This window comes from Amblyraja radiata, chromosome 24 (genome assembly GCF_010909765.2).
Source record: "Amblyraja radiata isolate CabotCenter1 chromosome 24, sAmbRad1.1.pri, whole genome shotgun sequence".
Lineage (NCBI taxonomy): Eukaryota > Metazoa > Chordata > Chondrichthyes > Rajiformes > Rajidae > Amblyraja > Amblyraja radiata.
The window spans coordinates 22,490,627-22,518,222 of record NC_045979.1 but is presented as its reverse complement, the minus strand read 5'-3'; the positions used below and the strand labels follow the sequence as shown (position 1 = coordinate 22,518,222).

The 27,596-nt window shown below is 48.9% G+C and overlaps 1 protein-coding gene across 1 annotated transcript in view; it reads right to left on the bottom strand.

The window, feature by feature from the left end:
* Nucleotides 1-4,486: 4,486 nt before the first annotated feature.
* The window catches only part of LOC116986867 (SLAM family member 5-like), a 361,696-nt gene continuing 338,586 nt past the window's right edge, over nucleotides 4,487-27,596 (bottom strand). Inside the window, exon 3 of the mRNA XM_033042630.1 lies at nucleotides 4,487-4,833. Within this exon, the coding sequence (XP_032898521.1) occupies nucleotides 4,544-4,833 (290 nt within the window). The 3' untranslated portion in view covers nucleotides 4,487-4,543. The remainder of the gene's footprint in view (nucleotides 4,834-27,596) is intronic.

The window sequence follows — 27,596 nt, the reverse complement described above, 5'->3', positions numbered from 1 at the left end:
TGAGTGAGTGTGTGTGTGCGAGTCTGTGTGTGTGTGTGTGTGTGTGTATGTGAGTGTGTCTGTGTGTGTGTGTGTGTGTGTGAGTCTGTATCTGTGTGTGAGTCTGTGTGTGAGTGGCTGTGTGAAGTGGAGGTTGTGTGGGTGATCAACAAATAACAAATAGTACAAATAATATAGTCTTTCGCAGTTCAAGGCTTATTCGTTATGTTAAATAGCCTGATGGCTGTCAGGAAGAAGCTGTTCCTCAATGTGGATGTTTTCAGTTTACAAAAGTCGGACGTGACTCCAGAAGTCAGTCATAAGCCCCCCCCCCCCCCCTCCCCACTGGCATCCCCACCTCAAGACGCTGCCCTCCACCTGGCTATAGGATGCTCCCCTTCCTGACGCCGCCCCCATCTCCCGCTGCAGGACACCCCCTCCCTCATCAGCCCACGAGAGCCCCCACCTGAAGCCGTCTCCCTCCTTTGGCTGCAGGACGTTTGCCACGCCCCCACCCCGACAGCCCCACCTCAAAAAAATGTTTTGCACAAATTTTTCAGTGAGACCAGAGGATTGAGAATTACAATAAATTACAATCGCTCAATCTCTCTACTTTAAAATTGTCTCTTTTTTTTATCAACAGCAAATAGCCATCAAGAGGCAGTGAGCAGCAGAACACAACAAGAGACACAACAAGAAAGAACTTAATAATTCACATCTTTAACAAAGCTTAGCATATTCATAGCAAAAGGATTTGAGTATAGGAACAGGGAGGTTCTACTGCAGTTGTACAGGGTCTTGGTGACACCACACCTGGAGTTATCTTATCTCGACGGAGATGTGATTTTGCTCCATGTTGCATCTCCGTCCCCCCCCCCCCTTGCGGCCTACAATGTGGAGTGGTGTGGCCTTTCCTGGAGCCACGATCCTTTGCCGAGGATCGCTGTGGAAGTGCTCCGACCGCAGGGGCCTGTGGTCTTTATCACCATGAAGCCCGCGGTCTCCGGTAAGAAGAGTCTCCGGTAAGAGATGCTGCCTGGCCCGCTGAGTTACTCCAGCATTTTTGGTCTATCTTTGGTGTAAACCAGCATCTGCAATTCCTTCTTACACATTCTGACAGAGCTGGTAGGTGGGATGAGTGGAAGTTGTTTTCCCTGCCTGGAATGTCTGGGACAAGGGTCTCAGGCTACAGAGCAAAAGATTTAGGACTGGCATGAGGAGAAATTTTGGTCTCCTAATCTGAGGAAAGACATTCTTGACATAGAGGGAGTACAGAGAAGGGTCACCAGACTGATTCCTGTGATGTCAGGACTTTCATATGAAGAAAGACTGGATAGACTCGGTTTGTACTTGCTAGAATTTAGAAGATTGAGGGGGGATCTTATAGAAACTTACAAAATTCTTAAGGGGTTGGACAGGCTAGATGCAGGAAGATTGTTCTCGATGTTGGGGAAGTCCAGAACAAGGGGTCACAGTTTAAGGATAACGGGGAAATCTTTTAGGACCGAGATGAGGAAAACTTTTTTCACACAGAGAGTGGTGAATCTCTGGAATTCTCTGCCGCAGAAGGTAGTTGAGGCCAGTTCATTGACTATATTTAAGAGGGAGTTAGATGTGGCCCTTGTGGCTAAAGGGATCAGGGGGTATGGAGAGATGGCAGGTACAGGATACTGAGTTGGATGATCAGCCATGATCATATTGAATGGCGGTGCAGGCTCGAAGGGCTGAATGGCCAACTCCTGCACCTATTTTCTATGTTTCTATGTTAACATTTAAATTGTTCATATATTTTAAGTCATTCACATTTTAAACTTTAATAAATCCTTTTTCCACTTTTCATGCCTGCGTGTTCTTCATCACAATGGGAACCTAATAGGCAGGAATGGCTGCTCTGTGGGAGAGCCGCTAAGAGTGCATGGAGGGAGGTTGTGGTGAGATGGACTGAATGCGTTGGGGTGAGGGGAATGTCAAGGAGCAGAGTGGGGGGATGAAGGGAGGAGTGGTGACTGAATGAACTGCCACCACACCAGCCGTAAGTGACTGCACTGCCAGCCCACCAGCCGTGAGTAAGTGAACTGCCAGCCCACCAGCTGTAAGTGACTAAACTGCCAGCCCAGCAGCCGTGAGTGACTGCACTGCCAGCCCACCAGCCGTGAGGAAGTGAACTGCCAACCCACCAGCTGTAAGTGACTGAACTGCCAGCCACAAAGCGTGAGTGACTGCACTGCCAGCCTGTCAGCCCACCAGCCCTTAGTAAGTGAACTGCCAGTCCACCAGCTTTAAGTGACTGAACTGCCAGCCCACCAGCCCTGAGTAAGTGAACTGCCAGCCATCCAGCCAAGACTCACTGAGCTGCCAGCCCAATAATCTATTCAGTCCACCCTCTCCCCCTTCTCTCTCACAGAGTCTGTTACCTGTTTTGGGCACAATTTCAGGCAGTTTCTCAGCTGCCAGGTCTGAGTGACTGTACTGCCAGACCTCCGTGACTGAGCTGCCAGCCCAATAATCCATTCAGCCAGCAATGTCCATACTAGCCCTCTGGAAACCAGACCCTTCGGCCCACAACACCCATACTAGCGCAACCGAAAGCCCCCCCCCCCCCCCACTGGCCAACAATATTGGAATTGGTGGAGAGGTGGAATATTGCGTTGGGTGACCAGTGTGATGCTGGGACCCAACTGGTCCCACTTAGTCTAGTCCTTAAGTAAATTATCTTATGTCCACATCATAACTTACTTTCCTACGTTTCGGGCCTTTTACACGAATCATGTTAAAATTCATATACTAGTGGAGTCTCCAGAACGAGCCCTTTGGCAATATTATATGGTGTTCATTTATTCCTACTCTGTTTCCTGTTATCCTGCCAGTCTTCTGTTCATTACAACACAAATCCTGCTGCACTACAAGCTTTTATTTTCTTCAGTAACTTTTAGACAATAGACAATAGGTGCAGGAGTAGGCCATTTGGCCCTTCGAGCTAGCACCGCCATTCAATGTGATCAAGGCTGATCATCCCCAATCAATACCCCATTCCTGCCTTCTCCCCATATCCCCTGACTCCGCGATCTTTAAGAGCCCTATCTAGCTCCCTCTTGAAAGCATCCAGAGAACCTGCCTCCGCCGCCCTCTGAGACAGAGAATTCCACAGACTCACCACTCTCTGTGAGAAATAGTGTTTCCTCGTCTCCGTTCTAAATGACCTACTCCTTATTCTCAAACTCTGACCCCTGGACTCCCCCAACATCGGGAACATGTTTCCTGCCTCTAGTATTTCAAACCCTTAACAATCTTATATGTTTCAATGAGATCCCCACTCATCCTTCTAAACTCCAGAGTGTACAAGCCAAGCTGCTCCATTCTCTCAGCATATGACAGTCCCGCCATCCCGGGAATTAACTTGGAAACCTATGCTGCACTCCCTCAATAGCAAGAATGTCCTTCCTCAAATTATGGGACCAAAACTGCACACAATGGAACAACTCCATCAAATGCCTAAAGGGCCTGTCATACAAGCATGCGACTGCATGCGGCAAGCGCGACCTAACGTGGTCGCTTGAGCCGTATGGCCTCGCGTGGCCGTTTCCACTTCGATCGCCAGAGCCGCATGGAGTTGTGCGGAGCTGGTCCCGACATCGCGCGCACCCCCGAAAATGTGACACTGTCCAAAAATCCGCACGGCAACGGACGGCCAGCCCGCAGCCGCATTGAGGCCGTACACACCGCCTCGAAGGGCGTGTGCAGCGTTTCGACGCCGTACGCAGCGTCTTGACGGCGTACGCCTAGTGCGAACTTCCCGTGGACTTCGCTCGAACTTCACGTCAACTCGTACGGGATCACTCGACCTCCGCGCGGCCCCGGCTTCCGGGTTGGTCGTGCTCGCCGCATGCAGTCGCATGCTTGTGGGATCAGCCCTGTACGGGGATCACTCGACCTCCGCGCGGCCCCCACTTCCGGTTTGGTCGCGCTTGCCACATGCAGTTGCATGCTTGTGGGACAGGCCCTTTATGGAAATCTAATAACAGTGCACCTTCATTAGTTTCTGTTCCTTCTTGTTTGTAACAAAGTGCCCTAAGACACATCTCTTCCCTCAGTGACTCTCTCTGGAGCTAACTTATTTCGCATAGATTCCATTTGCAATTTCACTTTTTGTATTTTGGACACACCCAAGCTTGCAGGCTGTTCAGCATGATGTTGAATAAAAGTTTGGAATTCTACAGTTCCAGCATGGATTTCTTTCTCTCTTCTATAATTCATCTCCTATTTGCACCTTTTACAGTCAGGTTCTGTTCACGAAACAAGTATTCACCATCTCTCAGCCAGCACCACCATCGCCTCTGTTATGTGTGTGTCTCTCTGTCGCTATCATTGGCATTCTCCCTGTATTTCCGATTCCAACTTTCTGTCCCATAAAATACATTTGATTTCTAACTTTTCCAATTTCTGACATAAAATCATTAACCTGGAATGTTGTTTATCTTTCTCTCATATCATTGGCTGATGAACCTTCGGAGTATTTCCGATATTTTCTGTTTTTATTACACATTTCCAGTATCAGCAGTGTGTTTCACTCACCAGGTGGAGCCTGTTTGCAGACATCCGGCAGCAGGATCTGTGCCGTGCCCTCACTGACCAGGTTCCTGGCCTCACACTTGTACACAACGTCCCCGACCGCTGCTGTGTGATGAACCTCTATCGTCTCTCCGTGTCGCCGGGGGTGATGGGTGCTGTCGTTTCCCAGAGGTTCTTGTCCCCTCCACCACCTGAAGCTGGTGGGGTCGCCAGAGGTCACGGAGCAGGTCAGGTTGCAGATCCCGGTGATGTTCTGAATCTTAATCTGTGTTCCTGCCACGGGCTCTAAGGATGGGGTAGAGAGAAGAAATTTGAGTAAAGGAGTTCCTTGTGGACCCCGCGATACCCAACACCCCGTCTCCAACAGCCACAAGTGAACTTTAAGCCGATCCCAGCTCATTTCCACCCACCAGTTTAACTCTTCCCCCCCCCCCCCCCCCCCCCCCCCCCCTTCAGTTCAGCGAGTTGTTGCTGTACGAAGTCCACACGTGATGCGCCCCCTTCCCGACTACTGCCCGCAATCATCCACCAACTCTCCACCATGTCCTGTTTATGGCTCTGTATCTTAAGTGATAGGAGTAGAATTAAACCATTTGGCCCATCAAATCTACTCCGCCATTCAATCATGGATGATTGAACCTGGGGATTTTATCCAGATGCAGGGTTTTCTTCACTTCTGCAAATGGTCCCTGTGTCCCTTATGCACCCGAGTGTGACCCAGCCCAAACCGGTCCTGAACCTGGTCCAAGAGTGTCAGCCCTGGGACTGTGATGGGCACAGACCCAGACTGGGATAGTGTGCCATGTTCCAGAGTGAATCCAGCACAATGCAGATCCTGGGTCGCACACCCTCTCCCCCACAGAGACTGAAACAGCTCACAAATCGGGGGTGTAAATAGCAAGTTATTCCCAGTCTTGTGATGGGACACATTCCGAGAGGGGAACCAAGGAGTCAGAATGGAGACAATGTCACTAGGGACAGAGCAGAGATCTGGGGCTGCAGAGTCACCCTCACTGAAAGCAGACACATTGGTAGAAAGGGCAGGGAAATCTGCTGATCACTGCCCCTCATCCTCAGCGGATGAACTAGCTCTACCCCATGTTGGACCACACTTAGAAAGTGTCCTGAGACCAGCAAACACCAGAATGTCCTCTAGGTGGGGATTTCAATGTCCAACATGGGAGTGGGTTGGTAGCACCTCCACAGACTGGGCCGCCGACTCCTGACGGACAGGCAGGCCATGGTGGACTGCGACCAGGGGTAATCTGGCCTGACCTGGCCATCCCTAGGCTACCAGTGGCAGGAGTCTCAATGATGAGACTTCCCACTGTACAGTCCTTGTGGAGACAAGTCTGGTCTTCACACCGAAGGCTCATCCCCATCATATTGTGTGTACAATTGAGCTCAGTGGGAGAGGCTCAGAAGAGATCATGCAGCTGACAACTGGGGTCCATGCGGTCCTGCGGACAGCAGCAGAACTGTCCACCACGCAGTCTGTAACCTCATGGTTCACGCCACCATTCCTGTCACCGAGGGAGTCAACCCTGGTTCACTGAGGAGGACATGAGGAAGCAGCACCAGGTGGAGATAAACACAACGAGGTGCCAACCTGGTGAAGCTGCGACAGAGGACGAATTGTGAGCTCATCAGCAACAACAGCCGCAAAAAAAAGAGCTGAGGGACTTCACACCCTATGGCTCAGGTCAAAGCTCTGGTCCTACTATATCTGGACATGAATAGTGGTGGACAATTCAATAGCTCATCGAATGCAGCAGCCAAAATAGCATCCCCATCCTCAGCGATGATGTGACCCAGCATGTGAGTGCTGGAGACAAGGCTGATCATTTACAACCGTGTTCAGTCAGAGTGCTGAAGTGAATGATCTCTGATCTTCTGAGAGCCTACCGTCACAGAAACCAGTGACCAGACAATTTAGTTGACTCAATGTAAGATCATGTTTATAAGTTATAGGAGCAGAATTAGCCCATTTGGCCCATCAAGTCTAAGGCGCCATCTAATCATAGAAACATAGAAATTAGGTGCAGGAGTAGGCCGTTCGGCCCTTCGAGCCTGCACCGCCATTCAATATGATCATGGCTGATCATCCAACTCAGTATCCCGTACCTGCCTTCTCTCCATACCCTCTGATCCCCTTAGCCACAAGGGCCACATCTAACTCCCTCTTAAATATAGCCAATGAACTGGCCTCGACTACCCTCTGTGGCAGAGAGTTCCAGAGATTCACCACTCTCTGTGTGAAAAAAGTTCTTCTCATCTCGGCTTTAAAGGATTTCCCCCTTATCCTTAAGCTGTGACCCCTTGTCCTGGACTTCCCCAACATCGGGAGCAATCTTCCTGCATCTAGCCTGTCCAACCCCTTAAGAATTTTGTAAGTTTCTATAAGATCCCCTCTCAATCTCCTAAATTCTAGAGAGTATAAACCAAGTCTATCCAGTCTTTCTTCATAAGACAGTCCTGACATCCCAGGAATCAGTCTGGTGAACCTTCTCTGCACTCCCTCTATGGCAATAATGTCCTTCCTCAGATTTGGAGACCAAAACTGTACGCAATACTCCAGGTGTGGTCTCACCAAGACCCTGTACAACTGCAGTAGAACCTCCCTGCTCCTATACTCAAATCCTTTTGCTATGAAAGCTAACATACCATTCGCTTTCTTCACTGCCTGCTGCACCTGCATGCCCACTTTCAATGACTGGTGTACCATGACACCCAGGTCTCGCTGCATCTCCCCTTTTCCTAGTCGGCCACCATTTAGATCATAGTCTGCTTTCCTGTTTTTGCCACCAAAATGGATAACCTCACATTTATCCACATTATACTGCATCTGCCAAACATTTGCCCACTCACCCAGCCTATCCAAGTCACCTTGCAGTCTCCTAGCATTCTCCTCACAGCTAACACTGCCCCCCCCAGCTTAGTGCCATCCGCAAACTTGGAGATATTGCCTTCAATTCCCTCATCCAGATCATTAATATATATTGTAAATAGCTGGGGTCCCAGCACTGAGCCTTGCGGTACCCCACTAGTCACTGCCTGCCATTGTGAAAAGGACCCGTTTACTCCTACTCTTTGCTTCCTGTTTGCCAGCCAGTTCTCTATCCACATCAATACTGAACCCCCAATGCCGTGTGCTTTAAGTTTGTATACTAATCTCTTATGTGGGACCTTGTCGAAAGCCTTCTGGAAGTCCAGATACACCACAGTTGATCTATCTTTCCCTCAAACCCATTCTCCTGCCTTCTCCCCATAACCCCTGACACCTGTACTAATCAAGAATATATCAATCTCCACCTTAAAAATATCCATTGACTTGGCCTCCAAAGCCTCCTGTGACGGATTCATCACCTTCTGACAAAATTAATTCCTCGTCATTTCCTTTCTAAAGTATGTCCTTTTATTCTGAGGCTATGGCCTTGGGTCCTGGACTCAATCATTAATGGAAACATCTTCTCCACATCCAGTCTATCCAGGAAACAGCAGAGAGCCCCTATACATATCCAGCTCCAGGCAACATCCCTGCTATAGTACTGAAGACCTGTACTCCTGAAGTAGTGGCACGTCTGGCCAAGTTGTTTTTGCAACATTAGCATCCAGTAACAATGTGGAAAATTCCCCTCATGTTTGCTGTTCAAAAACAGGATGAATCCAATCAGCTGATCACCTTCCAATTGGTCTACTCTTGATCATCAGCAAAGTGAGGGAAGCTATTGTTGACACTTTTTATATGCAGCACTTACTCACCAATAACCTGCTCACTGAAGCTGAAGATCTCATCACGGCTTTGGTCCAAGACTGGAACGAAAAGCTGAGTTGCAGAGATAAGACGAGGCTGACTGTCCTCAACATCAACGCATTGTTTGACTGAGTCTGACATTAGGGACCCCTTGTAAAACTAAAGTCAACGAACATCCAGGGTTAACACTCTGACGTGGAGTCACACCTCACACGGAGGAAGCTGGTTGTGGTCATTGGACGTCAGTCAACCCAGCCACAGGTCATCACTGCAGGTGTTCCTCAGGGCAGTATCCTGGGCTCAACCAGCTGCTTCATCAATGACCTTCCTGGCATCGCAACGTTTGACTGATGATGGCACAATGTTCAGTTCCATTATCAACTCAACTGCATGCAGCAGGACCCAGAGAATATTCAGGCAGGGGCTGATAAGTGGGAAGTTTGCAACCACGTGATGGAAGTGTCAGCAGGAGACAGCCCAGTGCTTGAGACTCAATGATTCTCCCAGCAGCAAGTCCCACATCATCAGGACAACGGAACAGCAACTCAACAATACTAATTACACATACTCTGTGGCTATTGGAGAAAGTTTGAGGCTGGGTATCCCGTATCCTGACACCGTGACCTTTCCCCATTTACAGGACATGTCAGGAGTGTAAGGGAACACTCTTCAAATACCTGGTGAATGCAGCTCCAACATCACTCGATAAGTTGTCATCACCTGTAACTGAAGCAGCTGCTTAATCAGATCCCTACCCACTTCCCTAAATACTCCCACCCTCCAGCAGCCTAAGCACTTCCTCCCCCATCCTAACATCATCCTTCTGCCATTCAAAGCACTCCCACCACCACCCCAAGCACTCCCTCTGTCCAATCCCTAACCAATCCATCCCTCCATCAGTGTGGGTGCTGTGTGTGTCATCCAGAAAATTCACCAGGGAGTCTGGAGGAAATACACTTCCCCGTGGAGCAGTGGGAACGTGGGAACCGTTTGATGCTTCAAGGCCCCTGGCCCAGTGTCCGGGATGTGGTGGGCCTGTCCCCTTGGCAAATCGGATGCAAAATTATCTGGGTGATTGGAGGCAGAAGATATTGGTAGAGGGTTGGTTTTGTTATTGGAACCCTGTGACCAGTCGTGTACTGCAGGGATTGTTGTTGGGATTCTTACTCCCTGTGTACAATAAAAATGTCTAATTCGTAAGTTTGCAAATGACACAAAAAAAATCAGTGGTGTCATTGATCGGAGCATAGTCATAGACTCCAGAATATACTGTTCAGTTGTTAAGATGGGCAGAGTGATTGCAGGTGGAATTTGTTTCTAATAAGTGCAAAATTAGATATTTTTGGAAGTTATAGAATTAGAACATATTAAGAATGGTAGGGTCATAAGGAGTGTTGAAACACAGAGGGATCTTGATATACTAGTCCAAGGATCTCTACAGGTAGCAGCATAGGTGGATATGGTGGTGAATTCTCCAATATTAGGTAACTGCTCCTCCCGCAGAGGGGAGGAGCCATCTTGGTGAACGGCTGCTAGCCAGCAGCCGTCTGTTTTAAATCCGTTTTTTTTAATAGTTTTTAGTGAGTCCTGTTTTTTGTTTGTAGGGGATATGGTCTTTTTAATGTGGCGGGTAGGTGTAACTATATTTTTCGGTCCCTACCTGGTCGGTGTGGCAGCCTTTTCTCCGGGCTGCCCGTCGACCCGTCCTCGTGGCCTACCAGCGGGCTTGGAGCGCCGTTTCCTGGCGGGGACCGCCCAGCACCTCGGCCTCGGCGGCGGCACAGTGTTGGAGCGCTGGAGCGGAGCGGAGTGGAGCGGGCGATGCTTTGCCTGGGTCGCCGCGCTGGAGCGACGCGCTGGAGCTCTGGCGAGCTGGACCGCCGAGAGCAACATCTCCGGGCTGCGGGTCTGCGGAGCGGAGAGGCGGCGTGCGGAGAGGCGGCAGTGCGGAGAGGCGGCAGTGCGGAGAGGCGGCGCCGACTTTTTCATCGGGAGCCTGGGAGCTCCAAACAGGCGCGGCCTTGTCGGCTTCGGCAGCCGCGGGCTCCAACCAGGAAGCGGCCGTTCCAGGTGGCCCAGCCGCCGAAAGGACTCTCCCGACGCCGGGGCAAGACTACCCGGTGAGAACGGCCAGGGACATCGGGCCTCCGTAGAGGCAATTGCGGTGGCCTCAATAGGCCTGACTTTGGGGTGAACATGGGGTGGGGACTGGACATTGTGCCTTCCTCCACAGTGCTACCCACTGTGGGGGGATGATTTTTTTTGTCTAATTGTAGTCCTGTAGGTCAGTGTCCAAGATGGCTGCCGTGAAGAGAGAGTGGACGCTGGCGCGCTTTGGCTGCCACTGCTCTCTCTTCACATTGTGTTTTTGATTTTCTGTTTTTGGATTGAATTCTGTTTTTAATTTGTGTCTCTGTGATGTCTTTATTACTTGTTATATTCCGATTATATGTTTTTATTCCAATTACTATGTAAGGTGTCCTTGAGATGTCTGAAAGGCGCCCATTAAATAAAATTTATTATTATTATTATTATTATTATTATTATTAAGGTATACGGAATATTTGCCTTCATTGGTTGAACACGGGTTCACCTGCACTTTGTCTTAACTTGATCCACTGCATCTGGTGTTTATGATGTTGCCTCCTTTACATCAACAGGATGAAGCATAGATTCGGCGGCCATTTTACCGAGCACTGGCCCTCGGTCTGTCAAGGCCTGCTGCATCTCTTGGCTGCTAACCATTTTTAAATCACCTGGGCCTTTCTGTCCTGGACCTCCATCATTGTCAAAATGAGGCCACATGCAAGCTGGAGGATAGTACCTCAAATTCCGTCTGGGTAGCTTACAACCAATAGAATTCTCCAATATTAGGTAACTGTTCTGTACTGGCCGCTGTTCTTTTCCACAATATCCCGGGTCACCCCATTTCCCAACACAATCAATCTGGAGAAAAGAGTTCCAACCCAAGATGTCACCTATCCATGTTCTCCAGAGATGCTGCCCGCAGCAGTTACTCCAGCACTTCGCCCTCACTTTGGTAAATCTGACCATACTGCGGTGCTGCTTTATCCTGCCTACAGGCAGCAATTGAAGAGCGCACCCCCCGAGGTGAGGACTGCACAGAGCTGGTCGAGGTGGGGGGGGGGGGGGGGGGGGGGGGGGTCAGAGGAACAACTACAGGACTGTTTGGAGTCTGTAGACTGGGCAATGTTCAGGGACTCTGCAACATTTCTTTATGAAATCATTACAGTCTTCATAAAGAAATGTGTGGAGGACTGCATCCGAACAAAAAGTGTTTCCCAATCAGAAGCCTTGGATGAACTATGAGAACCGCACTCTTCTGAAGAACAGACACCGGGCATTCATGTCTGATGATACAATGGTCTACAAGAAGTCCAGATACAACCTTGGTAAGGCCATCAAAAAGGCCAAAAGCGACTTCTCCTCCAAACTGAAGGATGACAGATGTTCGGCAGCTGTGGCGGGGCTTGAATGCAATCACCTCCTACAAGGCGAGATTAGGAGGCAGCTCGAATGTCAGCGAAACATCACTCCCTGACGAGCTCAATGCGTTTTACGCACGCTTTGATAGGGAGAACACTGGTGTGCCTTCTCGAGCCCCCATTCGCTGGGATGGTATTTCAATCACAGTCACAGAGGCCGAGGTCAGAAAATCCTTCAGAGGGGTGAACCCTCGAAAAGTGCCTGGACCTGAGCCCGGTCATGTTCTAAAAACCTGTGTGGACCATCTGGCTGTAGTTTTTACGGACATTTTCAACCTCTCACTTCTGAGATCTGAAGTTCCCACCTGCTTTAAAAGGGCATCAATTATACCGGTGCCCAAGAAGAGCAAGGTGACGTGCCTCAATGACTATCGACCAGTGGCATTAACGTCTGTGGTGATGAAGTGCTTTGAGAGGTTAATCATGGCGCAAATCAACTCCCACCTTGACAAAAACCTGGACCCTCTGCAGTTTGCTTACCGCCACAACAGATCAACGGTGGCTCTCCACTCCGCTCTGGACCACTTGACCAACAAATACTCATATGGCAGGCTGTTATTCATTGATTACAGCTCGGCATTTAATACAATCATTCCCTCCAAGCTGGTTACCAAACTTGGTCTCTGCGCATCCCTCCCTAGTGGCGGCGCGGCTCTGGCTGCAGCGGCTCTCCGGCAGTCCTGTTAGTTTTGTGTTTTTTTGGTTTGTTTATTTTCGTTTTGGTTAGTCTAGTTTTGGTTTTTAGTTTGTGTTTTGGGGGGGGGGGGTTGAAACGGGGCTTGCTGTCTCTCCCTGCAGGGGAATGCGACTTTTTTGTCGTATTCCCCTTCTCTGCCTCCGTCTGCGCTGAGGCCTAGTGGCGGAGCTGGCGACCTCGAGGCTCAGGAGGCAGAGCCTGCCAGGACTCGCACTGAGCTCGCTCCCGTGAGGACGGCCCGGCTCGGGGCTGGAACAGGGCTTTCGTGAGGGGCTGTGACGGCCGGCCCGAGGAAGGAACGGTGCTCCCGTCGGAGTAGCCGAGCTCGGGGAGGTACGGCGTTCCCAGCCTGAGGGAGGAGCGGCGCCCGGTCGGGGCGGCCCAGCCTGAGGGAGAAGCGGTGCCCGGTCGGGGCGGCCCAGCCTGAGGGAGGAGCGGCGCCCGGTCGGGGCGGCCCAGCCTGAGGGAGGAGCGGCGCCCAGTCGGGGCGGCCCAGCCTGAGGGAGGAGCGGCGCCCGGTCGGGGCGGCCTGGCGCGAGGGAGGAGCGGCGGCCTGGCGCGAGGCTGAGACGGTGGCAGTACTCACGTGAGGGCGATCCGGCTCGGGGCTGGAACGATGCTCCGGGGGCTGGGACGGCAGTTCTGGTGGCGGTGGCCTGAGACCGGGGGTTCGGCCGCGGGCCAGCGGCTGCGTCAGCAGGTCTGGTGAGCGGCAGCTTCGACTACCCCGGGCCGCGGTGTTTGAGCCGCGAGGAACATCGCCCGGGGGGTATCGCCTCAGCGCAGAAGGAGAAGAGGAGGGAAGAGACTGCAGCCCTAAGACTTTTGCCTCCATCACAGTGAGGAGATGTTGGGTGGACTCACTGTGGTGGATGTTAATATGTGTTTATTGTCGTTTTTTATTGTATTGTATTATATGTAATGACTGCTTAAATTTCGTTCAGACTTCGGTCTGGATGACAAATAAAAGGAATTCAATTCAATTCAATTCAATTGGATCCTCGACTTCCTCATTCACAGACCACAGTCAGTTCGTATTGGTGGAAATGTGTCAGCCTCGAAAACAATCAGCGCGGGAGCACCCCAAGGCTGCGTGCTTAGCCCCCTGCTGTACTCACTCTATACTCATGACTGCGTTGCCGATCATAGTGCGAACTCCATCATCAAGTTCGCTGACGACACCATTGTTGTGGGACGTATCACTGATGGGGACAAGTCAGAGTACAGAAGTGAGATCGACCGACTGACCAAATGGTGCCAGCACAATAACCTGGCCCTCAACACCAGCAAAACCAAGGAACTGATTGTGGACTTTGGAAGGGGACCCACAGTCCCGTTTATATCACTGGGTCAATGGTGGAGAGGGTCAAGAGCTTCAAATTCCTGGGCGTGCATATCTCTGAGAACACTGACGCAATCATAAAGAAAGCACATCAGCTCCTCTAATTCCTGAGAAGATTACTGAGAGTCGGTTTGTCAAGGAGGACTCTCTCTAACTTCTAGAGGTGCACAGTAGAGAGCATGCTGACTGGTTGCATCGTGGCTTGGATCAGAAATTTGAGCGCCCTGAAGTGGAAAAGACTGCACAAAGTAGTAAACACTGCCCAGTCCATCATCGGCTCTGACCTCCCGTCCAATGAGGGGATCTATCATAGTCGCAGCCTCAAAAAGACTGGCAGCATCATCAAGGACCCACACCATCCGGCCATACACTCATCTCACTACCTTCAGGTAGAAGGTACAGGAGCCTGAAGGCTCCAACGACCAGGTTCAGGAATAGCTACTTCCCCACAGCCATCAGGCTATTAAACTCGGCTCGGACAAAACTTTGAACATTAATAGCCCATAATCTGTTTATTTGCACCTATTCAGTTTATTTATTCATGTGTGTATATATGTATACAATAGTATATGGACACACTGATCTGTTCTGTACTCGTGCCTACTATGTTGTGGTGTGCTAAAGCAAAGCAAGAATTTCATTGTCCTATCAGGGACACATGACAATAAACTCTCTTGAACTCTTGAACACTTTGTATCATTGTTTCTTTTTTTTTGTAAACCAGCATTTGCAGTTCCTTATATCTCCATACCAGAGGTGTCAGAGGTTATGGGGGTAAAGGTAGCAGAATGAGGTTAGGAGGGAGAGATAGATCAGCCATGATTGAATGACGGAATAGACTTGATGGGCCGAATGGCCTTATTCTACTATCACATGACCTTACGACCATAGATCTTCTTTACACTTGATCGACTTGCGTTGCCACTTTCAGGGAGTTGTGGATTTGGACCCCAAAATCCCTCAATACATCAATACTGTTAAGGGCCTTGCAATTAACAATATACTTTTCTCTGATATTGGTCCTCCCTAAATGTAACACCTCATACTTGCTTATTTAGATCAAACCACCTGCCATTTCTCTGCCCATTTCTGTAGTTGATCTATATTCTGCTGTAATCTTTGACACCTTCCTCACTGTCTGCAACTCCACCAATATCTTCTATCTATATCACTAAAAGTCTGTTCTTGACCGGTTTTGGCCATCTGTGCTGCGATTTCCGAGAGAACGCCGCCACCTACAGCCGTCATTTTTGGCCACCTTGCTCAGAGCCCCCCTCCGCCGCATGTGTGCCGAGGATTTCCCCCGTCGATTAAAAATGACAGAGATATTAATGTTTTTACAAAATTCCCCATTCTCTCTGCCGCCCCCGCTGGCGGCAGGCGGGAGGGACTATAAAACCAGGAAGTGGTGTGCCACACAGCCTCTTCAAGATGGAGGAAGGCAGAGGGTCACGTTTCTCTGAGCTGTGAATAACACTGAACACATGTCTACTCAAATGTAAGTGCTCTTAGTGGTTCTAAAATGCTTGCAGAATGTGTCTATTGGTTCTAAAGCTTGCAAAAAGTGTCTATTCGTTCTAAAGCTTGCAAAAAAATGTCTATTGGTTCTAAAGCTTGTAAAAAAATGTCTATTGGTTCTAAAGCTTGCAAAAAATGTCTATTGATTCTAAAGCTTGCAAAACATGTCTTGGTTCTAAAGCTTGCAAAAAAATGTCTATTGGTTCTAAAGCTTGCAAAAAAATGTCTATTGGTTCTAAAGCTTGCAAAAATGTCTATTGGTTCTAAAGCTTGCAAAAAAAATGTCTCTCTTGGTTCTAAAGCTTGCAATAAAGGTCTCTATTGGTTCTAAAGCTTGCAAAAATATGTCTATTGGTTCTAAAGCTTGCAAAAAATGTCTCTATTGCTTCTAAAGCTTGCAAAAAATGTCTATTGCTTCTAAAGCCTGCAAAACAATGTCTATTGCTTCTAAAGCTTGCAAAACATTGTCTATTGCTTCTAAAGCTTGCAAAACAATATCTATTGGTTCTAAAGCTTGCAAAACAATTTATATGGATGTGTCTTAGAAACATAGAAACATAGAAATTAGGTGCAGGAGTAGGCCATTCGGCCCTTCGAGCCTGCACCGCCATTCAATATGATCATGGCTGATCATCCAACTCAGTATCCCGTACCTGCCTTCTCTCCATACCCTCTGATCCCCTTAGCCACAAGCTTAGTCTTGAAATTGAAAGGCACTACTTACTACAAATGGTGGCTTGGGAGCTTTGGCTTGAAGGTGAAAGGCACTATTACTGCAAATGGTGGCTTGGTTGCTTTGGCTTGAAGTTGAAAGGCACTATTTACTGCAAATGGTGGCTTGGGTGTGGCTTGAAGTTGAAAGACACCACTTACTGCAAATGGTGGCATGAAGTTGAAAGGCACTACTTACTACAAATGGTGGATTGGTTGCTTTGGCTTGAAGTTGAAAGGCACTACTTACTGCAAATGGTGGCTTGGGAGCTTTGACTTGAAATTGAAAGGCACTATTTATGCAAATGGTGGCTTGGGAGCTTTGACGAAGTTGAAAGGCACTACTTACTGCAAATGGTGGCTTAGGTGCTTTGACTTGAAGTTGAAAGGCACTACTTACTGCAAATGATGGCTTGGGTATGGCTTGAAGTTGAAAGGCACTACTTACTGCAGATGGTGGCTTGGGTGCTTTGGCTTGAAGTTGAAAGACACTACTTACTGCAAATTGTAGCTTGGGTGCTTTGGCATTGTTGAAAGGCACTGCAAATGGTGGCATGACGTTGAAAGGCACTACTTACTGCAAGTGGTGGCTTGGGTGCATTGGTTTGAAGTTGAAAGGCACTACTTACTGCAAATGGTGGCTTGGGAGCTTTGGCTTGAAGTTGAAAGGCACTACTTACTGCAAATCGTGGCATGAGGTTGACAGGCACTACTTACTGCAAATGGTGTCTTGGGTGCATTGGCTTGACGTTGAAAGGCACTATTACTGCTAATGGTAGCATGAAGTTGAAAAGCACTATTACTGCAAATGGTAGCTTGGTTGCTTTGGCTTGAAGTTGAAAGGCACTGCAAATGGTGGCTTGGATGCAATGGCTTGAAGTTAAAAGACATTACTTACTGCAAATGGTGGTGTGGGTGCATTGGCTTGAAGTTGAAAGGCACCACTTACTGCAAATGGTGGCATGAAGTTGAAGGGTACTACTTACTGCAAATGGTGGCTTGGGTGCTTTGGCTAGAAATTAAAAGGCACTACTGTAAATGCACTTACTTCCTGTTTGCACTATAATATTGATTTTAGATAAAACGCTACCACTTACGGCTGTGATTTTTGGCCATCTTACTCAGTCCCCCTCCGCTGAGCAGGTGCAGAGAATTCTTCCCATCAATGAAAAATAAAAGTGTTATTAGTTTTTTTTTAAATGCTGAGAATCTCTCTCCTGTCAATCACCCCATGAAAGCCACACCTTTTCCGGTGGGGGGGGAGGGGTTATAAAATCCGGAAATGTGGGTGTGGCTCAGTCTCTGCAAGATGGAGGAGGGAGAGGTCACGACTCGCTGTCTTTAGTGGCTTTGCACCCTACTTCAAATGGTATGAAACTGCACTTGAATTTGGTGGCCTTGCACCCTGCTAGAAGTGGTAAGAAACTGCACTTGAATTTGGTGGCCTTATACCCTGATTGAAATAGAATTTCAAGGTTTTAGCCGTGAGTCAACTACCAGCCCACCAGCTGTGAGTGAGTTGCCAGCACAACAGGCTTGATTGACTGAGACGCCAGCCCAAGAATCAATTTGGTGCACAATTTGCATACTAGCCCTCTGGAAACCAGTCCCTTCAGCCCACAACACCCATACTAGCGAACCAGAAAGCCCCCCCCCCCCAACTGGCCACCAATATTAGAATTGGTGGAGAGGTGGAATATTGCGTTGGATGACCAGCCCTCCTGTGTGATGCTGGGACCCAACGGGTCCCACTTAGTCTAGTAAATATATATAATATTAAACACCCAATAGCGATCCAACACAGATCCTTTTGGAACTCCATTGGTCACAGACCTACAGCCAGAATAACACTCTTCCCCCACAACCTTCTGCCTTCTATGAGTGAGCCAGTTCTGAATCTGAATGTCCAAGTCACTGTGGATCCCATGAATCTTAAATCAGGCCCTTCATCCCAGGGCTACGAAACTACCTGGTGTGAGGAACTGTCTCTGCTGTGTTGTGCCATTCTGTTATTAGACAGTTCACCTGGAGTTGGAGTTCATTACTGTTATCCATCAGAACTGATAGTCTGAATGCCAAGAGCCCTGTAGAAGTCAGAAGCTGCTGTCAGGGTGCAATGGGCTGGTTCTGATAGGGGGGGTGTTTGGTCAAACATTGCATCAAATGGTGGCAGGAAGTGGTTCAGGCTCAGAACACTTTGCTGAACAAGAAGTATGTGAAGCGAAAAATAGAGCTGGACTGGGGATGTAAAGCGAGAGTAGTGGAATGGGTAGAGGGGGAGGTTGTTGAAGGAAGGGAGGGAGAGAGGGAGGGAGAGAGATAGCAAGGCACAACTGGCAATACAATGTTAACTACAGACAGAGGTTTGTAGAGATGTCAGGAACCAACAGAAAGTGACAGAACTGGAGAAAGAGGCACAGAAATATAACATCAGCAGAATGGAAGAGGGGCTGTGAATGACAGAGAGAGGGATGGAATGAGAGACCAGTTTGTCCCACCTTTATGACAGTGTGGCAGCATTTGGGATAGCATAAAGCCAGGAAATTACCACAATGGGTTGAATGGCCTTTATATGCACTGAAAACCTGCACAAGCCTCACACTCATCGATAACCAGAGTTGATCATTAATATCTATACTTACCTACACAGATGCCGATGAGGGATGTACAGAGTAGGAAGGGGATCCTCCTCAAAGAAAACATCTTGAAGTGACGTTCCAGCGCTGCGAGATTTATAATACGAGTGAAAAGATCAGGATCTAACTTCTCCTCAGACCCGCTTGTGATAGGGTAATAGGCAGCATGTTCTGCATGTGACATAGGATACAAACAGGGAAGAAACACAATGCACTGACCTCTTCCGTACCAACATTCTGACTTGTTTGCTTTTTCATTTTGTTTTAATTAGAATCTCTATCTCAGTCTCTATGCATCGGTTGCTCTCAGACTCATGGACCCTATTTTTGTGACTCTCTACATATGTGACTCTCTCTACATCATTGCATGTAACTCTCTATACACACATCCACACACAGTCCTATTCTCTCTCCCTGTTTCTTTTTTACTTCCAATCTCTTTCTTTTATTTTCCTTTTCAAAAACCTTTATTCGACAATCGTATGATACAACACATCAAAACATAATCAGAAATTACACTATAACAAGTAATCATTATAGTACAACAGTGCATTCATTGTTTACAATACTCTCAACCACACGCGGTGATCAGCGCCCACGCCTCCAAAGTCCTCGTGGACACCGCGTGTTCCCTCTCCAGGGACACATGTGCACGGACGTAGGCCCTTAAAGAGGGGCAGGCAGCCGACTCTAACCTGACCATTGACCGCCCGCTGCCTGGACCCACGAATGGCCATCTTGGCCAGGCCCAGGAGCAAACCGACACGGAAAACCACCCCCCCCCGATCGGCTCTTCTCACTCCGTGCCCTATGTCCAAATACTAGAATCGTGGGACTAAAATGCACCCAGAACTTGAGGAACAACCCCTTCAGATATTGGTACAGGGGCAGTAACCTCTCATGTACACATGGAACATGGTCTCCTCCTCACCGCAGAAAATACATGCGGCGGACGAGCCCGTGAACCGACTCAAAAGTTAATTACATGCCACCGCTCTGTGCAGCACTCTCCACCCCAGGTCCCCAATGTAAAGGCCGTCCGAAGGGGGGGTGCATTGGGTGCGACTCGCCCCCCACCATCGCCTTTGTCCAAGTGAATGACGGGCCCCGCACAGCAGCAACAGTGGCGATGGCGGCTCCACTTCCTTCTGCACCCTGCCTGCCCTCATACCCTCCTGCATGCTGGGAGGAGGGAAGGAAGGGGGAGGTCCCCTACCGCCGTCTGAAGCACCTGCACCGCTCGGCCCCGCACCTTCCTGTTACCTGGCGAGGCGATGGCGAGGAGGTCCCAACTGCCCCCCCTTTTGGTGGTGGGCAGGGACGGGCTGCGGGGCGATGATGCCGGTGTTGTCCGGGGAGCGCTGAACTTCCTTCCTCCTCACCTCCTCGTCTGCCCCTTCCACTCTCTCTCTTTCTCTCTTGCACCCCCCCCCCCCTTTTCTTGGGACCCATCCTCTCCACCCCATATTGATCCCAATTCCCCATCTATTCAGTCCTCACTGCCATCCCCTGTGCTCCCCTCCCCATCTACCACCCCTCCCCCATCTATTCATCCTGCACTGATCTCCCTATCCACCTCGCATTGGTACTCCTGCCACCCCATCCATCCATCCATCCTACACTAGTCCCCCAATACATCCTGTACTGACCCCCTTCCCATCCATCCTGCACAGATACCATTCATCCTGCACAGACCCCCGATCCACACTGTACTGACCCACCCCCATTCATCCTGTACTGAACCACCCATTCATCCTGCACTGATCCCCCTCCATCCATCCTGTACTGATTACCCCCATCTATCCCGTACTCCCCCACTGACATCCCCCGCACTCTCCCCTCACAATTTTACCTACTCAACCAACACGCACTAATTCCCCTGCCTCAATCCATCCATTCTGCACCGATTGCCTTCTCAGCCCCCCCCCATCTATCCATCCCGCACTGATTCACCCACCCCCCCCTGACCCTACTGCGTTGGAAATGTCTTCAGAGCGAACATTGACAATGTTTGATAATGGAATGCAGTCAAATGTGTTTTAATTCTCAATGTTATTATTTGTTTTAATCTATAATGATGGATTAATTAAATTGTGAACAAGTGAAACATTAAAACCGCAATGTACAATTGTCACTGCTACCGTTTACACGTTATTACAGAAATCATTTTAACGGCAAATCAATGCTCTTAATATGTAGTATCAGGACTGTAATTATTTATTGAGCAACATTCACAGCTCTACGGTGGATTTAACCAAGTTTTACTTCTACAGTTGATCATATACATCACGAATTTGGTCTGGAGATATTTCCGTTGTAAATTTACCGTTAATTCTGAAGTGGGAATGATGGAAACAACGTTTATCAATATATTTTTTTTAATCTGGTGCGTACAAACTGAGTATCTTCATTGCTGTTCACAACACATTCATCTAATCTGAATTCCGGAAATGTGATGTTTTGACACCTTTATATATATTGCCAAAAGAACATTTGATGTCCTTTGGCCATCTCTTGTCAGTTAGTATAATGTTTAACCTGTCAGATGGGTATAGGGTGATTTCACGAAAGGTCACTGGAGCGTAAATCCCCACTCACGTGACTGAAAATTTTAACTGGGGGACAAGCGTCAGTAAAATTGCAAAATCGCCCATGGTTCTCGGGTGGGGTTTAACATGCAAAATGAACACGCTTCTGAAGCTACATTCACCATTTAAATAATCGTAAGCTTGCATCTCAGTAAAATTGATTTCCAAACGCATTGAGAGTTTACGATTATTTAAATGGTAAATGGAGCTTCAGAAGCGTGTTCATTTTGCATGTTAAAACCCACCCGAGAACCATGGGCGATTTTGCAATTTTACTGACGGGTTTCTAACTTTTAATACTTTTCATCTAACAAATGAATAAAGATAACAAAGTCAATAATGCCACTTTTGATGAAATGCAGCGAGCAAACGCGATAATTCCCGATATTTTGGATCTTTAAATCTCCACGAAAAATGTCGGCAATCAACTTCCGCCGTTTTTACACCTTCAGCTCCCTCTTGTATTTACCTTAGTTTCTATCTTTTTTTTGGACTGTAAATTTAGGTAGCTGTTCCTCACGGTCACCCCGACTGGCTCACTTAATTGCAGCTCAAAAACTGGCCGTTTTCGATGTTTTTAACGGGTGTGAAAGTGCGTGTTTTCCCATCCACTAACATGTACCGGAAGTGACGCTTGTCCCCCAGTTAAAATTTTCGGTCACGTGAGTGGGGATTTACGCTCCAGTGACCTTTCGTGAAATCACCCTATAGTCGCTTTTAACAGCTATTATCATAAAAATGTCCTTACAACCTGTATATTTTGTTGTGGATAAATTATGTGGGAAGCGAGAATATTTATGTACCAATAGCAATAATGACCCATACTATGGCCATGTCATGATAATTTTTGGTCCTTCACAGAAAACATGCTTGCATCAATCTGTAGTGTGCATGGTTAAGCATATATGTTACCATGGTCCAGGATTTAATGACACAGGTTGATCATACACTGAATAATTCAACCACATTTTTGTTTGGAAGTGGAAAGAAATAATAGAAATTGCATTCATTGCAACGCATAAAAAGAGTTGAGATACTGTATTATAATTTTGCTGTATGTCATTGTGGTATATATCATGTCTTGATTGGTGAATTTGTTTGGTTTGTGACTATTTGAAGCAGAAATAATATGTGAATGCTTCATTGAGCATAATTCCAACTGGTAACTATCCACTTCGTCCGAGCACATTAATGCACGTGTCATGCAAGCCGTCTTAAACTGTCATTTGACAACCTAAAAAGCTGCCTAGGTTGCCCGGCTGGCAACAGGGGAAAAAGTTAAGTGAGGGCCCTGGGGAGTGGAGAAGGGAGAGAAGAGGGGAGCGGGGGGCGGAGGAGAAGGGTAGAGGGGTGGGGAGTGGATAAGGAGGGATTAGGTCGGGAGGAGAGAAGTGGCGGCACTGTGATACGGCTGCGGCTCGCCTGCAGTCTGTCTGTTTTTACTTTTTTGTGTTGTTTTTTTTGTCTAGTTTAGTAAATTTTTTGGTTATTAGGTGGTGTTATGTGTGTGGGGGGGGGTGAAACAGGGCTTTCTGTTTCTCCCTTCGGGGGAATGCGACTTTTTTGTCGTATCCCCCTTCTCTTCCCCCGTCTGCGCTGAGGCCTAATGGCGGAGCTGGCGGCCTCCAACCTGCGACCGACCTCGAGGGTCCGGAGGTAGAGCCAGCCAGGACTTACCAACGCGAGGCTGGCCGTCTTCGAGCTGTGGCGACGTTCGGGCAGCGGCACGACTCGGCGCTCCGGTGAGGGCGGACGGCGCGGGGCTGAGACACTCCCGTGCGGGCGGCCCGGCTACCGGCTGGAAGGCGCTCCCGTGTGAGCGGCCTGGGTCCCGGCTGGAAGGCGCTCCCGTGGGGGCAGCCCGGTGCGGGGCTGAGACGCTGCCGTGTGGGCGGCCCGGTGCGGGGCGGACCCAGTGCTCCGGCGGCTGAGGCGGCGTTCTGGCGGCGGCGACCTGGAGCTCCCGTTGCAACAGCTGCATCCGCTGGACTGGAGGGCGGCAGCTTCGACCACCCCCGGGCCGCGGAGCTTGAACTGATACCATCGCCCGGTGGGGTATCTCCTCGGCGCAGAGGGAGAAGAGGAGGGAAGAGACAGTAACTCTAAGACTTTTGCCTCCATCACAGTGGTGGATGTTAATTTGTGTTTATTGTGGTGTTATTATTACATGTATGGCTGCAGGCAACAGCATTTCGTTCAGACCGAAAGGTCTGAATGACAATAAAGGAAATCTAATCTAATCTAAGTGGGGGGGTGGAAGGGAGAGGGGAGTTCAGTTACACTCACTGAATCCATCCCTGTGAAAAGTTAGAGATGGTGATTGGATATGGAAGCGGACCAATACATCTGTAAATAAAACTAGAGACATCTTTTCATTTCCACAATTGATTTTATTGTATTAATTTTAATATATTAAAATTGTTTTTTTGTTTGTAGGGGATATGGTCTTTTTAATGTGGGGGGTAGGTGTAAACTTAATTTCTAGGTCCCTACCTGGTCGGTGTGGCAGCCTTTTCTCCGGGCTGCCCGTTGACCCGTCCTCGTGGCCTACTTGCGGGCTTGGAGCGCCGTTTCCTGGCGGGAACCGCCCAGCACCTCGGCCTCGGCGGCAGCACAGCATTGGAGCGCTGGAGCGGAGCGGGCGATCCCTTGCCTGGGTCGCCGCGCTGGAGCGACGCGCTGGAGCTCTGGCGAGCTGGACCGCCGAGAGCAACAACTCCGGGCTGCGGGCTGCGGAGCGGAGAGGCGGCGCCGACTTTGTCATCTGGAGCCTGGGAGCTCCAAACCGGCGCGGCCTTGTCGGCTTCGGCAGCCGCGGGCTCCAACCAGGATGCGGCCGTTCCAAGTGGCCCAGCCGCCGAAAGGACTCTCCCGACGCCGGGGCAAGACCACCCGGTGAGAACGGCCAGGGACATCGGGCCTCCGTACAGGCAATTGCGGTGGCCTCAATAGGCCTGACTTTGGGGTGAACATGGGGTGGGGACTGGACATTGTGCCTTCCTCCACAGTGGTGTCCACTGTGGGGGGATGATTTTTTTGTCTATTTGTAGTCTTGTAGGTCTGTGTCCAAGATGGCTGCCGTGAAGAGAGAGTGGACGCTGGCACGATTTGGTTGCCGCTGCTCCCTCTTCACACTGTGTTTTTGATTTTCTGTTTTTGGATTGAATCCTGTTTTTAATTTGTGTCTCTGTGATGTCTTTATTGTTATATTCCGATTATATGTTATTCCGATATACTATGTAAGGTGTCCTTGAGATGTTTGAAAGGCGCCCATTAAATAAAATTTATTATTATTATTATTATTATATTAAAGTTTAAAATCCATGCATTGAAGGAAGAATATTTTACAGCCCATCTGTGGTCCCTAACCCTAATCGGTCGTCACCCGCAGGACAGCATACGTCAGCGTGTGACAGGGCGCACGACATGATGAGACAGCCAGATGTCGCCCCTGGATTTTGAACATTTCAAAATCCAGAGGTGACAGGTAGTCACCGCGCATCACTACATGCGTCACCATGCATCAGGCCGTGTCACACCCCAACCACGACCCGACAACCTTTTTTCAGGCTGTCGCCGAAAATGTCACCCAAGTGGGATATACCTCTCACGCTGCGAAACTTGAGGCAAGGCTTTCGAAGGCGGCGTCGGCGGCAAACTTCTCCCTGGCCAGGTTCTCGATCACCTCGGGACTCGAGTCCGCAGTGCTCGAAGAAACTGTCCAAGCCCGAGCAGGTTCGGGAGAAGTGGCAGCTGAGGTCGGAGTGCAAGCGCCATAATCCGCCTTCTCAAACCTGCCCCTTGAGCGGCTACTTGCAGCGACCTGATGCTGCTTCTCGTGGCGCTGCTGGCGTGGTTACTTGTGCACCCTGGGATACAGCTGGCGTGGCGACCGGTGCTGCCTGGGGCGCTGCTGGAGTGGTTACTTGTGCACCCTTGGGTGCTGCTGGTGTACTTGTGCACCCTTGGGTGCTGCTGGTGTAGTTACTTGTACACCCTGGGGTGTTGCTGGCGAGGCTGCTGTTTCTCCCTGAAGTGCTGCTCATGTGGTTACTTGTGAACTCTGGAGTGCTGCTGGTGTGGTTACTTGTGCACCGTGGGGTGCTGCAGCCTCTGTCCCCTCTGCTAATTCTCCCCCTTGGACAAAGTCGTGACTAGGTTTGCGCAGTTACATTCCTGGAAAATGGACTGGAAAACACGATTTATGGCTAAATGGCAATATATGCAGGCGTGCCACGAGTGTCCATCGCCTGCATCACTACGCCAGGACTTCCATGAGCAATGACAAGCTGTCTGCACTCGCCTTAATGCACATTCACTATGACTTTGCCCATGACTTGGACAAAGTGGTGAGTAGGTTTGCACAGTTACATTCTCGGAAAACTGAACTATTTCATGTTGAAGTTGAAGTGATGTGAAGTTGTTCGGTCAGGAGGATCATTAAAGGTGCACTGCACACACTAACAGTCTAACAGTAACGGGCAATCAAATCATCACACAAAACATTTTCTAAAAAAAGGTTTTCTTTAAATTTAGTGCAAAAAACTCCAAAATAAAGCTCAGAATGCACCAGAGAGCATCTAAATCCGCAAAGCTTTCAGGGACCCGGACGTGAGGGGCTTCCCGCTTGTGATGTGCGCTGCGTGCACATTATTTCACATAAATTTTTTGGAATCCTGTCATGCCACCCCCCTTTTTGAAAAGATTCATACGGGCCTGTGGGAGTGGGTTGCGAATTATGGAATAGCCGCTCCCGGGAAATGCTTCCATTAATCCCGCAGTCTAGGGCTCCGTTTGGCCACTGCGCTGATTGGGGACCGCTAGCAAGGTTAACCTAGATCATCTGTCTCGTTCTGCTCCCAATCAGGTAGTGAGATGGAGACCCAGCAGCGCCCGGAGCAAACATCATAGAGCGAAGGAATCTTTGATCCTTGCTAACCTATGATCTTTGAACAGGAGGAGGAAATGGTGTCTGTTGATGAGCTGTGGGGCCTGGACCTCACCGCGGGTCACGGAGATCACCGTTCGGTCAGCCTCTAACCGCTAGCAAGGTTAACCTAGATCATCTGTCTCGTTCTGCTCCCAATCAGGTAGTTACTGACTATATGCGCAAGTAATGTCTGCAGGTACTATCGCAAAGTTTAAGAAGCAGTTAAACAGATACATGGATCGGATAGGTTTGGAGAAATATGGGCCGAACGCAGGCAGGTGGGACTAGAGTAGATGGGGCATGTTGGTCGGCGTGGGCAAGTTGGGCTGAAGGGCCTGTTCCCACGATGTATTACCCTTATAAAATGTGCGGGCATGGGCTACATCTTTCTCCATTTTAATTAAACTCGATGGCAGAGCCTCTCCCGCCTTGGGGGAAGAGAAAAAATAATTAATCGTGGGGGGGAATTTCTTCTCTTCCGCCAAAGTTATAAATGACTGACCCCTCATGCTCAAACTGTACCTCTAGGTCTAGATTTCTCAACTGGGAGAAGCATCCTGAGAGAGAATACAGTCCCAATCTATTATGGGAACAGGAGAGGGAGAGGGGAGATAGGGAGAGGAGAGTGAGAGGGGGGAGAGAAAGAGGGAGAGAATGAGGGGGAGAGAGAGAGAGGGGAGAAAAGAGCCATGTCTCTGAGAGGGGGAGGGGGGGGGAGAGACAAGAGAGAGAGGGGAGAGACAGGAGAGGGGAGATAGGGAGAGGGGAGAGAGAGAAAGAGAGAGAGGAGAAAAGAGCCATGTCTCTGAGAGCCGCCTATCAGCGTCTCTGCCTATCGGCTTACTCGCAAGCCGAGCAGCTGCCACGTTTTGGGCTGTGACTGAGGATAGATTGCAGCAGGGATATAAACGGAAAAGTAAATAACTGCTAAGTTTGAAAAAGAAAAGGGGGGAGAGTGGGGATTTTAAAATTCAAAAATAAGCACTATTGTAAAAATTCATTGTTTAATGTAAATTAAAGAAAAGCAATATCAGTTGTCTAAATCAGAGGATCAAATAAGCGCGAAGATTTTAAACAGTTATGCAATAAACTTTATTCCAGCTCGAGGAAAAAGGCATATGAAAATGGGATCCATTCCGATTGGACATCTGTGAGCATTGGGCATTGTGACGTCACACGATGGAACGTGCTCCAACGTTCTATGGTGAGAAGCAGTTGGATTTTTTTAACATGTTGAAATTTTTTATGTTTTTTACTGAAAAAGCAGGGAAACGTTCAACCAGAATTTCTAATTTGCCAAACATTAAGTGGAGGAGGAAAAACCCTACTGGAATATGTAAAAATTGTTCTGTTTTTTGCAAATTTC